Source organism: Nasonia vitripennis, assembly GCF_009193385.2.
Source record: "Nasonia vitripennis strain AsymCx chromosome 2 unlocalized genomic scaffold, Nvit_psr_1.1 chr2_random0006, whole genome shotgun sequence".
Lineage (NCBI taxonomy): Eukaryota > Metazoa > Arthropoda > Insecta > Hymenoptera > Pteromalidae > Nasonia > Nasonia vitripennis.
Window position 1 is genome coordinate 538,515 of NW_022279613.1, and position 16,011 is coordinate 554,525.

General features: G+C 44.0%; 1 protein-coding gene across 8 annotated transcripts in view; it reads left to right on the top strand.

The window, feature by feature from the left end:
- Positions 1-16,011, top strand: part of SdhB (succinate dehydrogenase complex, subunit B, iron sulfur (Ip)) — a 158,803-nt gene that overhangs the window by 20,604 nt on the left and 122,188 nt on the right. For all 8 annotated transcript variants that reach the window (XM_032601523.1, XM_031925155.2, XM_031925154.2 and 5 more), the window contains 2 exons: positions 4,054-4,184; positions 4,250-4,393. In XM_032601523.1, coding sequence (XP_032457414.1) covers positions 4,054-4,184; positions 4,250-4,393 — 275 coding nt within the window. The remainder of the gene's footprint in view (positions 1-4,053; positions 4,185-4,249; positions 4,394-16,011) is intronic.

Sequence of the window (16,011 nt, forward strand, 5' to 3'; positions counted from 1 at the left end):
AAAGTTTTATGGTGTGGAGATACGAACGCGAGAACAGGTATAAAGGGGGGCGGCGTAGATGAAGAAGGGAATGAGGAGAGAAGAATTTCGAAAGACAGGGCAATTAACAAACGGAAGGGGAAGAACTTCTGGGCAGGATAAAGAAAATGGCGATGTGAATCCATTTCCCTTCTTCATCTCCCTCTATATTAACAGTAATATAGAGGGAGATGAAGAAGGGGAACTAACATACATAGAAGGGGTGGGATGCTCGGTAATTGATTACGGAATAACCAATGAGGAAGGCAGAAGAAAGATAAGATCATAGAAAATAAGAGATAAAATAGAATCAGACCACGGGGCGCTATGGATAGAGATTGATACGGAGAGAGAGAGAGAGAGAGAGAGAGAGAGAGAGAGAGAGAGAGAGAGAGAGAGAGAGAGAGAGGGGGGGGGGAATATGTAGAACATCCTGGTCGGAGAGGGCGATAAAAGAATACAGGAGATGGCTAGATAAAGGGAGACCGCGAAGACATGGAGGGACCTAAAAATTAAAGTCAGTAGAAATGCGCTGCAAACCAGAAAAGGAATAAAAAGGAGGAGAGAGAAGGGGGGCTGGTGAGATGAGGAATGTAGGCAAAAGAAGGCGAAAATGAGGAAGGAAAAAGGAAAGTTAAAGAGAGGAAACGTGAGTAGCGAAAGATATCGACAGGTCAAAAGGGAACTGAGGCAATTGTACAGGAGAAAGAAAGAGGCAGGATTAGAGACGGAGGTAAAAGAAACGAAAGAGGATCGGACAGGGAAGAAGTTCTGGAACCTAGTTAAAAGTAGGAGGAAAGGGAAAAGGGTGAAAGTAGATGAAGGTATAGAGGGAGAAAAATGGATAAAGTACTTCAAAGGACGACTAGGGGATAGAGAAGAACACGGGAAAAGGAGGACAGAGGTAACAGACGAGGCACACACGAATAAGGACGGAGATGAAGACGCGATTGATAGAGAAGAGGTGAGAAGTATAATAAGAAAACTGAAAGAGAGGAAGGCCCCAGGATAAGATGGTATCCAGAACGAGGCGCGGAAATATAAGGAATAGTGGCTGATTGGCGAACTTACAGAGATATTAAGGAAAATATGGGACGGAGAGGGATTACCAGGTGAATGGAAAAAAGGACGATAACACCGATATACAAAAAAGGAGATAAAGGAGAATGTAAGAACTGCAGAGGAATAACCCTAATAGACTCGGGATATAAAATATACGCGGAGCTGATAAAGGGTAGAATGGAGAAGAAACTGGAAGAAGAAAGACTCACCGATACACAGATGGGATTCAGAAAGGGGAGAGGTACAACGGACGCAATATACGTGGTAAGCAAAGCGGTAGAGCTGGAGCTTAGAAATAAAGGAGGAAAGGTATAAGCATGTTTCGCGGATATGAGGGCAGCTTTCGACAAAATCAGGAGAGAAGAGGTATAGAGAATGATGAGAAGCCTCGGAGTTAGCAAAAAAATAATAGAAATGGTAAAGGAAATCTACGAAAGAAGGGAATGCGAAGTGAAGATAGGAGAAAGGAACGTAGGCAGCTTAGAAACACAGAAAGGAGTGAGACAAGGATGCCCGCTAAGCCCGCTGCTGTTCCATAGTATTGGGTAGAAGGAAAATTTGGACTGTATCATATGCAAAAGATGGTGTGTTACTGGTAACAAACGCTGGTGAACTAAAGCAAATGCTGAAAAAAATTAAGAAGCTTATGGAAAAAAAGGGCTACAGCTGAACACGGAAAAAATAAAGGTAATGATCTTTCAAAACAGAGATAGGATGAAGAAGGACGAGAGCTTCAAATAGGAAGGAGTGGAATTAGGAGTGCTGAAGAAATTTGAGTACCAGGGATACACGATGAAGGAAAATGGGAAGGAAGAGGAGCAGATCAAAAAAAGGAAGGAGAAGGCAAACTCGCTGCTAAGCACGGTATGGGGAATAGGAGAATCAACATTCAGAGAAAACTGGAAGCTGAGAATGAGACTTTTCGAAGCACTGATTCAAAGCGTAATGGAATATGGATCGGAGATATGGGGCTGGAAAAGCCAAGAACTGGAAAAGGTACAAATGAGATATGTGAAATGGGTACTGAAGCTGGAGAGAACAACACCGGTGCATGTGATCCATTGGGAGACAAAACGATTCAAGCTGGAAAGAAGGGCTAGAAAAAGAGCGATTAAGTATAAAGGAAAGCTAAAAAGGGGAAAAGAAAATTCAATTCTAGGAGAATGCTGAAGAATATCGAAAGCAGAGGGTGAGAGAGGAGAGTGTAGGGAAAGAGGAAAAAACGCGAGGAGAAACGAACTGGAGAAATGCGAAATCTCAATGGTGGAATATATCAGGAGAGTAGAAGAAGGAGAAGGAATAGAAGAAGAGATTGAAAGAATAAACAAAGACACGCAGTGGCAAAAGTGGAGAGAGGAGATGAGAGACTCAAAATATGCAAGGGAGATTAAAGAAATTCTACAAGAACAAAGAGAAATCCCGGAGTACCTGACTGATAGAGGAGAATACAGAAGAGGATTTCTAGGAATTACTGCAAGGTTCAAGCTAGGAAGTGAGATAAGGGGCAATAAATATTGGAGGCCACAAAAAGAGAGGAAATACAGGATGTATGGAAAAGAAGAAAAAACGATGAAACACGTGGTGGAAGAATGCGAGGAAACGAAAATATAAGGGACAAAATGGCAAGAAGTCTGCGAAGGAAATAAGGCACAAATAGGAAACCTTAGCAAAATAGTTTGGAAAAGGAAAACAAAGAAAATGGGCAGGAGGAAGGATGAACATGGGATAAGGAACAGAAAGAAATTCAAAAAGGCTTTTGCGCGCCCATAGGGACTTCGGGAAGAAAAACCCTAGGAGAGGAACGGAAAAGAAACTAGGAATAGACGGTAAGGAAGAACAGAGAGGAACGGAGGAACAATTTAGAAAAGGAACGAGAAATCAGCACACGTGGAAATTTGGAGATTATTAAGACAACAGAAAAGCAAATAGAATAAAAAAAAGATAGAGGGAAAGATTAAAGAAGAGATGAAAATAGAATGGAGAGGGAGCTGAGAGATATGAAGGAGTGGAGGATGAAACTACAGGTGGGGAGAGGTAAAAGAGAAGCAGCGGAAAGGATGCTGACAGATCTGAAAGGAGATGTGGATATCCTAAAAAAAAACTAAAAGAGGAGAGGAGAGAAAGGGAGAAGATAAGCGGAATAATAGATGAGATAAGGGAAAATGCCAGAAAGGTGGAGTCAAAGCAAAGGAGAGAAAGAGAAATAAAAGGGAAGGAAAAAGAGAAGAAAGTAAAAAGTGAGGTTAGGTTGGTGAATTCGAGCAAGAGAAAAAGGATGGAGGAAGGAAAAGTGCAAGGTGTGGAAGAGAGGGATCATCATCCACAGGGGAGATAGAAGGAACAAGGAGGAGGATCTGAACGAGTGGCTGGAAAACTTTTTGAATGGGATGGAATAGGAGATTGAGGAAACCTACAACAAGGAGACGAAGAAAATAATCTACGCTAAAAAAAAGAGATGGAGGAGATTTGGAGGGAGAGAGAAAGGGTAAATGAAGAAGGAGAGATAAGGATGGAGCAATGGATGAGCTGGGGGGAGGAGAGAAAAGCCAAGAGGGAGGCCATGGCAATAAGAGAGAGAGAAAGATAAAAGATGCAACGAGAAGAGGGGAAGTGTATAGAAAAGGCAACATCAGGATGAGAGTGGACGGAAAGGAGTTCGAGTGGAGAGAGGACGAAGGTAGAATAAAAAAGGTAGAAACAAAGGAGAGTAGAGACGAGGAGGAGAATAGAGAAGCCAGGCGGAAGAAAGAATACTAGAGAAAGAAGAGAGTGAAAGTTTATAAGAAAAATAAGAAAAAAACAGTGTAATTTGCAATCTACGTTTAGTGTGAAAGTGTTAAAGCTTACATAGTTTACTTTTTATACTTTTATACGAAAATTGTTAATACTAATGTATAAGCAAATAAAGATTATTATTATTATTATTATTACATTTATATTTTAAATAGTGAAAAAAAACATTTTCAATTTCAGGTTCGTCTTTTTAGTGTATCATTAAAAAGATTAACGGAACCTAAAGTAAAAACATTTTCTATTTACCGATGGAATCCAGATGTACCAGAAGAAAAACCATATATGCAGAATTATCATGTCAACTTAAATAAGTAATTTCTTTTTCATTATTAGTGATTATTGTTTTTTATGTTTTGATGAATAACATATGTTATAGGTGTGGGCCAATGGTATTAGATGCATTAATCAAAATAAAAAATGAAATTGATCCAACTTTAACATTTCGTCGTTCTTGTCGTGAAGGGATATGTGGTTCTTGTGCTATGAACATAGATGGCACCAATACCCTTGCTTGTATAAGGTAATGTCTAATCTTTGAAGCATATTATCGAGTTAGATGTATTTGATTAATAAATATATCTTATGTATACTAGTGGAGCTTCGTCCTCTGCTAGCTTTGCTCGCTAACCTCCATTTTAGTTCATGTGTGATTTTTATATTTAAAATTTTATTTTCATGAACGTTCTAAAAGCGGAACTACTCAATTAACGTCCAAATACTACTGCTAATGGCATTGGAAACGTATAGTCTTTTCTTTTTTTTTATAAGAAGGATTAAATATATCATTTCCATTTTTATTCTTCGAAAATTTTATAAAAAATATTGTAATTTTTTCTCTTTTGGATTACATGTCACAGTTATAAATGAATCTTAGATAGTTTTTTTGCATGTACGTGGGACCTCCTATATATGTTGATGGTCGATTTTTTTTGTTTACTGTTGTAGCATAATATTGTAGTATAATGAGAAAAAGTCTTTTTATTTTATTGATGCCTTTTTGTTTTATAGGAATTTTTAAATTCAGAGATTTCAGTTTTTTGTGATTAGTTTTAAATGAAATACAAAATTCTTTTATCTACTCATTAGTTTTATTAGATTTTCAGATATCTACTTCTACTATTATATTAAAGTGCTTAATGTACCTGTGTGCCGTGAAGCCATTCACATCTTTTCTCAATAACTTAACATCTAGAAGTTACCTTGACACCTGGACATCATCTATGGGGCGGATATAATTTTGGGCCTTCAAATTGTTGGGCTTTATACTTTTTGAGCCTTGAAAATTTTGGATTATTTAAATTTTCCTGCATGCCGTGAAGCTATTCACATCTTTTTTTAACAACTGATATATTTTATTTTTTATTATTATTTATAATTCATAGCGCATTATTTACATGTTGCCCGTATATATCTAAAATAGGAAATATTTTATTTATTTATTATTATTTATAATTCAAAGTGCACTATTCACATGTTGCCCATATATATATATATATATATATATATATATATATATATAATAGGAAATGATTTATTTATTATTAATTTAATATTTCATGATATACGATATTTTTCGTATATATCTTATTTGAATCTTTATTATTTTTACTTTTATCCTCGAAACTTTTTGAAAGTAAAATTGTTATATTTTTTTGACGTTACTCTGAATAATGCTACATATAATTTACCATAACTGAAAACTGGACTCGGCAAATAGACACCAACTTTGTTAAATGTTTGGCCTTGTTGTTGTCATGACATTGTAACGAGTTGAGCACCGTGGCTAACTCGTAGCGGTATGAGTACCGCTGTGCAGCGACGAAACAGGGTAGACTCGCGAGCGAATAAAAACACGTGCGAATTCGGGAATAAGAGCGAGCACGCGGGCTAATTCTTGAGGTGCGCGCTCAGATAGCTCTCGGCCTTCAAGAGAGAGAGGTTTGTGTGACGCGCAGTGCATGTGAGAGAGTGTATGTGCGAGGGTGATCCGGCGCGCGCGACCTTCACAACGATATACGCGTACGAGCGCGATTATTCCGGCGTCGCGGCGAGTCGCAAAGTCTTATTATTTTACGTGATTTGTCGTTATTTCTAAACCTCGCTCGTTTACTTCCGTTTCCTGTTCCTTCCTGCGAATTCCGCCGCCTCCGCAGGCGTTATTTATTAGTACTTATCTAACGCAGTTAAGCAGCCGAGCACGCGCCAGGCGGCGCGTAGACTCAGCAAAACAGAAGCAGCCGAGACAGTTGCATGCAACGGAGGTGTTTCGCGGGCGTAGAGGAGTTCTCCGCCGCATCGAAGGAACGGGATCCAGTCGTTTAGCGCGTTATTCGTTGATCGAATTTACACCCTGTTACATTGGCGCCCAGTTCGTGGGTTACTTAGAAAGGAACGCGCAAATATTGTAATTTTCAGACAGATTTGAGCGACGTTCGAATTTATTCGTGCGGCGTATACGCATAATTCGAACGCAATTCACACGAGAAGTCTGTGAATAATAATCGGAGATTTTTGTTGCCAGGCCGAGAACAAATATCTATCGATATTATCACACGACGTAGAATTAAACGACTCGGAGCAGCGAGACTTGAAGCTGACACTAGTATCGCATGCTCTCCGAATCGAATAATTTTCTATTTGTTGTCGGGAGAATTTTAAAGCACTCTCGTTAGGATAGAGAGTAGCATAGTTATTTTTTCGTGACGTCTCGTGTGAAAGCAGAGTGTATATGCGAAATTGTATGTTGTTTAATTATTAACAATTAAACAACAAAGCGGCAGCCAAGCGGCAACACAAACGCGTGTAGCCGCAAAGTATAGTCCACGCACGCTATAGTGGAGCGAAGCGCGCAGCGGCGCGAGTGTGTAAGAGAGAGAGAGAGAGAGAGTGTGAGCGCTTGCGGCGCTACATAGAGGCAATTCTACGAGAACGCGACGGGCGCGAGGTATATAGTCACTTCCACGGGAAGACGCGGAACAGTATACGCCCAGTTTTCAGCCAAGAAGACCTCAAGATTTGTCAAGAAGAGAATACACTCGACTCGCAGATCGAGATATACGCGTAATTCTGCGAAAAATTTTTTCGTCTTTTTTTGGATTTTTTTTTCGGGTGTATGAGTGCGTATATGCCTATAGCACAAACTGTGCGTTGCAAGTGAGAGCACAGCGGTGCTACGAGTGCGTGCGCCAGAAGTAATTCGTGCTTATCTGGCGTAATTAAAATTTTTTTTACGGATTTCGCTCCGATTGTACGAATTCGATTTTTCGTTTTATTCGAATTCTGGTAATAATCTACGTCACGGCGACGCGCTTAGGTGTGTAAGTATGTGAGTAGAAAGGTTGTATTTTTGCAGCTTACGTTGTGGCAACAAGAATACAATCTAGGGGCTATCTGGAGTGAGTGTATAGAATAGGGAGATGCCACGTCGTTGTTGCGCAACTGCGAAACATCGTTTAGGCGCAGAAGATACACCAACATGACGAAGAAAGTAGAGAAGGTCGTCGAGAATTGGTGCTTGGGCATCGACGAAGAAGAGATGGACGATGCCCTCGAGAGTATGCAGTTGAAGCCAGACGGCAAGCGATTAGATCGCGTTGCTAGGCTGAACAGATGGCTCCTCGGAGAGTATACCGAGTCAGATTTTAGAGAGAGCCTGGACGCCTCGACAGTAATGGCACGAGTGAAGAGGGAAGAACTGAGTAAGTCATTCATCGACGCAAAGGCTGAACAAGTATCGACACGCTCGATTTATACGGGCGATTATGACGCCGAACAGCCACACCCTTTGAAGCTGTTGCAACAAGAGATCGAGGCCAACGAAGTCGTGGTGACGCCGGCGATCGAGATGAACTACGGTCAACCGGCGCAAGGATTAGGCCAACCGACAGGGCCTAATCTACAACTGCTAAACGCGATGACAATGAGAAAGACAATGCGTTCGCAGAAATGCCAGTCACTGAGAAGAGTGAACAGGCACAAGCGCCAGTGTCGACACTGGAAGACTAAGCCAGGTTAACGACGCAAGAGGCGCAGGGTCGAGACCAGAATAGAATCGTCTCGATAGAGGTGCCGATAGGGAATCTGGTCACGACAGTAACGACGACAACGACGACAACGACGACAATGACGACAACGACGACAACGACGACAACGACGACAACGGCGACAACGACGACAACGACAACAACGACGACAACGACGACAACGACAACTACGGCGGGTGAAGGCAAAGGCGAATACGTCTTCCAAAACGGAAAGTTCCGCAGTGTGAAGGTTACCGCACCGCGCGCAGTCATAGGCGCAGCGGCAGTGACTGGCGGATTAGAGACCAGATCTCAGCAAAGCGCTGCAACAACGGGCAATTGACCGCTCAACAGAGGGTACGGTGAAGATGAACGTTGCAGTGCAAAATACGCCCAGTCACGAAGTATCAGCGCTAAATTCGGTAGCTCAGAATGACCTGCTAAGTCAGTCGATAGCCGAGAATACCGCAACGATGAGGGCGCTGATGTGCAAGATGGAGGCCATGATGTCACAATGGCTGACTAACATAGCGTCCAGTACAAGGATGGAGCCACCAGCAAGCAATAGTAATCCACAGCAGCTTCCGCGAAGACGCGGGCGCGGTGGCTGGTGAAGCCTCCAACTTTTGGATCCCGGCGAAACCTCTCTATTCTCAACCCCCAGTAGTTGCTAGGGGGGGGGGGGGGAGGAATGCGAATGCGACGAACACGCATACGCAAGCGCTGAGTGACAGTATCAACTACGATGGGTCGCGAAGACAGAACAACAGACCCATCGGTCCTGCGGTGAACAAATGAGGGATTAAGTTCACCGGGGACTCGTCACAGAGCGTTCAGAACTTCCTGCAACGCATGGAAGGACGCAGAATGCACTACAAGAAGTATTGACGGATAATGCGTACGAGTGGTTACAGAACCGGCTCTCCGAACAGGGAGAATGGTCTAGCTGGGACGATTTCTGCGAGTGCATCAAGCGATGGTACGGGCAGACACAAGGCTACCAGCAGAAACTACTGAGTGAAGTAATTTCGAGAAAGCAGGGGCCTGGCGAACGCGTGCGGGTGTACGTGAATAACCTGCAAGGTATAATGCGGAGGATGGTTCCCCGACCAGACACTAGCCAGCAACTGAATCGGATCTTCCATAATATGCTGCCTAGTCTTAAACGCGGGCTCCAGCGGAAAGATTTCTCCACCGTGGAGCAGTTGCTCGAGTCAGCAGTCGAAGTCGAGGCCGCTCTAGCATGTGAAGCCTCGTATCAAGCACCTCCGAAGCCCGGCGTCGTCCCCGAATGCGCCTTTAAGGGCGAAACGCCGAAGACAGGCGGTAAAACGCCGACACACTGCCCTTATTGGTCGACGCCATAGGCAAGCTGTTCGACTCGAAGCTTGCAGCAATAGCGCAACCGTCGAAGCACAGCAACGCTGGAGGAGGCAACAAGAAGTCAGCCCCTCAGCGAGGACGCTCCGGACCTAGGAAAGAGAGAGGCAAGTCTCCTAGTCCGAAGCGCAAAAGCCAAAAGTCTGGCGAGAGTTCCGGCCAATCGGACCAAAGAGAGCAGAAGAAGCTAATAGAGTGCTTCAAATGCCGTGGAAAAGGTCACATTGCCCGAGAATGTCCCTTGGGTAAGGGAAACGGCAAAAAGGAGGAGTAGGCGAGGTTACTGCTCCTCTTGAACCGTCGCGCGAGGAGTCTCCCCGAGAGGAGAGGCATGTGACGAAGGTCGTAGCCGATACCTCGCGCGAAACCTCAGGCGATTTTGATCGGATGGTCGCACTATTGTCCATCGAATCTTGCCAGCCGACGATATCGTCAAATGAAGACGAGTCGCGCTGGTGGGTACAAGTGGGCATCGGAGGGTTCAGAGTAAGGGCTCTCTACGACCCAGGCGCAGCTATGACAGTGATGGGGTCGTTCAGACTTCAGATTGCTAGCGCTTGCGGTCGACCTTTGCGACAACGCGATAGCCGTCAAACACAGTGTGCAAATGGTCAGACGTCGCCGATCGTAGGATTTTTCGACTTGCCATTCGACGTCGCGGGTGTACAACGCGACGTAACGGTGGCAATCATGCCCGAAGCGACCAACGAATGTCTAGTTGGGACGAATTTCGGACGCCTGTTCGGCGTAGTCCACGATCCAAATGAAAACGTCCTGTATCTGAAGAAGGAGCGAAAGATTGTCCAACTTCAAGTGGCTACGATAGCTACAGCAGGGCCGATAGATATCGCCGCGGTTGGACTCGCGTACGTCAGTGACGACGAACACGCGCAGATTCGCAGAATGCTGGACAGCATCCTGCCTTAATCCAACCGTACTATCGGGCGGACGCAGTTGATTGAGCACGGGATAGACGTTGGATCGGCCAGGGCGATAAAATAGAAGTATTGTCCCGTGTCGCCAAAAATAGAGGAGGAGATGTATTAACAAGTACGATAGTTGCTTGCTGCGGGAATCATCGAACCCTCTGACAGTGCTTGGTCAAGCCCGGTTGTGATGGTGCGCAAAGCGAATGGGCAATATCGTTTTTGCTTCGACTTCCGGAAAGTTAATGTGCTGTCAAAAGCTGACGCATATCCATTACCTAACATGGATGATATCCTTCGTAAACTGCAGAAAGCGAAGTACATATCGACGTTGGACCTTAGCAGCGCGTACCATCAAATACCGTTGAAACTGGAGGCGAGACATCTGACGGCCTTTACAATTCCTGGGCTAGGTTTATTCCAATTCATGCGTATGCCGTTTGGTTAAGCCTACGCTAGAGCGACCTTCCAGCGAATGATCGGCGAAGTGATCAGCCCAGAACTCCAGTCATACGCGTACTCGTATCTTGATGATATCATCATTGCGACAGAGACGTTCGAAGAGCAACTCGTACTTAGAGAAAGTGCCCCAGCGAGTGAACGCGGGTGGATTGACGATCAACCGGGACAGAAGTGTCTTTTGCCGAGAAGAGGTGAAGTACCTCGGCGTTCTCGTGAATCACGATGGTTTTCGGCCAGATCCAGAGAAGATAGGGCCCATAGTGGCGTATCCAGCGCCGAAAAACCTGAAACAGCTGAGACGTTTCTTAGGAATGGCGTCGTGGTATCGCAAATTCTTGCAAGTATTCGCGACCGTCGCTGAACCGCTCCATCGCCTGACGAAGAAAGGCAGAAAATACGAGTAGAGGACGGAACAGCAAGACGCTTTCCAACAAGTGAAAGCGCTGATGGCGTCTGCACCGATTCTTCTTCGCCCAGATTTCAAATCACAGTTCTGCAGACAGACGCCAGTGACACCGGTCTCGGCGCGGTACTTTTCCAAGTAATCAACGGAGAAGAGCGGGTTTTGGAATTCGCTAGCCGCACAATGTCGAAAGCCGAGAGAAACTACAGTGTCACAGACAGAGAATCTCTCGCTGTCATCTGGGCTATACGAAAGTTCAGACCTTATATTCAGGGATATCAATTTAAGGTCGTCACGGACCACAGTAGTTTGCGGTGGCTATGCAACTTGCATAATCCCACCGGACGCCTAGCAAGATGGACACTAGAAATGCAGGGCCATGTCTACACTGTGGAGCATAGAAAAGGCCTGCTAAATGCCGTACCAGACGCATTGTCGCGTATATACGAAGAAGACGCAGTACCAGTCGAGGCAGTCGGATGGGCAAGCGAAACCGAGGACGAATGGTACTGCAAAAAGGTCCGTGAGATACACTTCATCCGAGCAAAGATCCGCTGTATAGGATGTACGGCGGGCAGCTGTACTACATCTGCCCAGATGAGAAATTGCCAGCGTCTATGAATGACGATATGGCATGGAAAATCGTTGTGCCAAAAAAAAAAGCGAAGAGATCTTGCGAGAGTGTCACGACGAGCCATCTGCCGGTCACCAGGGGCATGAGAAAACTTGTGCGCGCGTCGTAATGTACTATTACTGGCCCGGTATGTACACCGACGTCGCTGAGTATGTTCGACGATGCTTCGTTTGTCAGCAATGCAAAGTCGAGGAGCGCTCGCCAAGCAACCTGATGGGGAAACGAGTGATTACTCGGCCATGGCAGATCATAGCAGGAGATGTCATGGGGCCGAAACCAAAGACCGCTCGAGGAAATGAATATATTCTGATATTCGAAGACTTGTTCACCCGCTGGATAGAGTGCATTCCGGTTAAGCGGGCAAACGCGAAGACAATCCTGCAGCATCTCAGAGAGCGGGTCGTCTTGCAGTACGGTGCGCCAGAGGTATTCCTGTCGGACAATGGCACCGAGTTCAAAAATAAGGCCATTGATCAATACCTCAGGGAACAAGGCGTGAGACACGTGTTGACGCCACCTAATCACCCCCAGGCGAACCCATTAGAGAGGGTAAACTGCACCATTAATAACATGGTGCGCGCGCTGATTGAGGAGAACCATAATACATGGGGCGAGCGAATGAGCGACATCGCATTCGGGTATAATACCGTACCTCATTCCTCGACGGGCATGAGTCCAGCCATATTGATGTATAGGACTCAGCCGAGGAAACCTTCTGCAGCAAGGCGCGAGCAGGACGCCGCCGCAGAAGAAGAGTTGCAACGACGCGCGATCGATGCATGGCATGCGATCACATGTGGGATTCATTCCGGCTGCGCGAGCAAGCGCCGCAGAGAACGCAGGACGCGCAAGATCGCCAGAAGCGCTACTATGACGCCAAGCGTAAACCGGCGTCATACAAAGTCGGAGACTTAGTGATGAGGCGAAATCACGTGTTGTCTTCTGGAGCCAAGCAACGCTCCGCGAAATTAGATCCACCATACATTGGGCCGTATAAAATAGTAGAAATATGCGGCACCAATACTTATCGACTTGTCGATGAGATGGGCGAGCAAGTAGATCTTGCACCAGCCGCGCAGCTGAAGCCCTTCTATTCTTCAGCGACGAACGAAGAGTCGCAGAAGAGCAAAGAAGATGGCGACGCTCAACCTCCGAGGGACGCGAGCGTAGACGCGGGTGCTAGCGAAGCACCGTCACGAAGCGAGCGAGACTCTGTCTGCAAACAGAGTGATATTGCGTTCGAAGCGAGCGAAAAAGACGCGCGTAGTCGTAATAAACTCTGCGACCAAGAAGAGAGGCCGACCAAGGAAAAAGGTATACATGGCTAGGCGCGGGCATGCGATGACACCTACTAACCCGTCGACGTCACCGCGAAAAACGCGCGCAAATAAAGCCCAACAACGGTAGTCACCGTAATAATGTGCTTTTTTTATCACCCCAGGATCCCCAGATTCCTAGTTGCGGACGCGATGCACGACGTTTCGGTTCGACGCGGATGGAATGGATCGAATCGCCATCTGGTCGATAGATCGATTCTAGGGGGGGGGGGTTAACGAGTCGAGCACCGCGGCTAACTCGTAGCGGTATGAGTACCGCTGCGCCGCGACGAAACAGGGTAGACTCGCGCGCGCGAACTAAACACGTGCGAATTCGGGAATAAGAGCGAGCGCGCGGGCTAATCCTTGAGGTGCACGCTCATTTAGCTCTCGGCTTTCAAAAGATTAACACGCGACTTTGCTCGTAGAATTCGTCAACTTTGGCGATTCGGAGTGCTGTGCTGTGTCCAGCAATTTGAAGTGCGTGAGTGCGACGCGGAATACGGAGATCCTGATACCCCTGCCCAGCGGTCCAGCGCAGTGGTCAAGTCTCGCAGCCTGTCCGGGATCAGGAGCGTCGTCGACGAGAGAAAGAAGGTTCGCGCAGTGCATGGGAGAGTGTGTATGTGCGAGAGTGTATCACCCGTGCAAGGGTGATACGGCGCGCGCGACCTTCACGACGATATACGCGTACGAGCGCGATTATTCCGGCGTCGCGGCGAGTCGCAAAGTTGTTGGCGACTCGCATATTATTATTTTATAATTGTAAATTCACGTTTATTTCGCGACTAGCAAATACAACCCTATTCTTATTATTTTACGTGATTTGTCGTTATTTCTAAACCTTGCTCGTTTACTTCCGATTCTTGTTCCTTCCTGGGAATACCGCCGCCTCCGCGGGCGTTATGTATTAGTACTTATCTAATGCAGTTGAGCATCCGAGCACGCGCCAGGCGGCACATAGACCGAGCAAAACAGAAGCAGCCGAGACAGTTGTATGCAACGGAGGTATTTCGCGGGCGTAGAGGAGTCCTCCGCCGCATCGAGGGAACGCGATCCAGTCGTTTAGCGCGTTATTCGTTGATCGAATTTACACCCCATTAGAATATATCCTAATTGTACTGAAAACTGTCGTCTTGTCAAGTCAAAAGGAATTTCTTGTTTTGAACAAGTCAAATCAATCCGCGGTATTAAAACAACTTTACCGTATTGTTTACCGTTAATTATTTCTGCCTGTATACAGAATTGCATAATTTTCCTTATTATTAATCGAGTACTATTACAAAGCCCATAATTTAAATTTAAATTTCTCAGCAAAATAATTACAGCACCTACTTTAAAGCGTAACTTACGAGGATGTAAGCCATTTGGCGTAAGTGAATTTAAAAATTCTATTAACAATATCTCTTCATTATCATCTTCGCATGAATATACATTTACATACTCTCTTACATCGCCTTGCATCTTATTTAAATTTAACATAAGTACTATATACTTATACTTATGTAAGTCATTCGCTGTACAGGCTACGTATAACAAAAAAACTGCTACTCAATTCCTACTTAATATAAGTATGTTTTCCGCATTTTAAACAAAAAAAAGAGGGTTGGCGAGTGAAGCTGGCAGGGTGGGTACCCCCCTAGTAAGTATAAAAATAATAATTAAGAGGATCTTTAATAAAGAAGTATGACTAAGGGAGTAATTGAGGGAGAGTAAATGAGGGGAAAAATTCTTGAAACGGCGGCGGTGAGTTCGTTTTTATAATATAAAGGGATTAACAAAAAGAAAACAGAAAAAAACAGCCTATGTAGATTAAATTCATTTGATAGAAGCTGAGACAGAAATGATGCAGTTTTTAGTTAAGGTGGAGTTCTGGTGATCTTTTTTATATTATAGTCTCATTCTCTGAAACTTTGTACACATATTCGGTACAAAAAAGAGGATGATTTGTAAATTTTGAGCCATATATATATATATATAGTATATTTTTCAAATTATTGCAAATAAATAGTTAAAAATTGGGCTCAATTGCAAAGGTCTCTTGCGCACTCCTTTTTAACTAAAACCAAAATTCTTAAGGCCAATGTTTGCATTTATTCAAAATTAAAATTTCATAGTGACCCGATTTTAAAAGAAGACAATTAATAAAATTTAGTACGTGAAAAATCGGTTATTGGTCAAAAGGTTCTACTAATTTATAATCCAAAAACTGATTTTTTACGTACCAAATTTTATTAATTGGTATTTTTAGTAATCGGATAACTATGAAATTTTATTCTCGAATAAATGCAAACATTGGCCGTAAGAATTTTGGTTTTAGATGAAAAGTAGTGCGCGAGAGACCTTTACCAGTAAGCCCAATTTTTAACTATTTTTTGCAATAATTTGAGTAATATACTATATACATGGCTCAAAATCTTTCTCCTTTTTGTACCGAATATGAGTTTATGTGGAATATGAATTTAAAACAAAATGTGACTACGATATAAAAAGTTAGAAAATTCACCAGAACTCCACCTTAAACAGAGTATACAGGGTGAGCAAAAATTTTTAAAGAATATTGATCAATATTCTTGATCACCACCAAGGGACAACATCAGATAGAGAAAAACCATTTTTTCTAAAAATAAAAATTTTTAAACCATAATATAGAAGCCAAACTTTCAAAACTATAACATCGCTATAAAAAAAAAAAAATAAGCTATAACAAACTGTAAAATCGGACCTTACAGTTATGTTTTATGTTACAGTGAAAACAAAGAAAATGAGACTTGGTGGCTTAAAATCCGCTTAGTAGAAGCTGAGTTACAGACGTATATACAAACACACACATACATACACACACACGCACGCACGCCCACGAATACATACATCCATACAGACATTTTACAAAAATACTATTTTGCGACTTCAAATATATTAAAACGCACTTCCAACAAGTTTTTATGCAAAATTTAGAAATCACTATTACAAAGCTTCCTTGCGACGTTGCAAA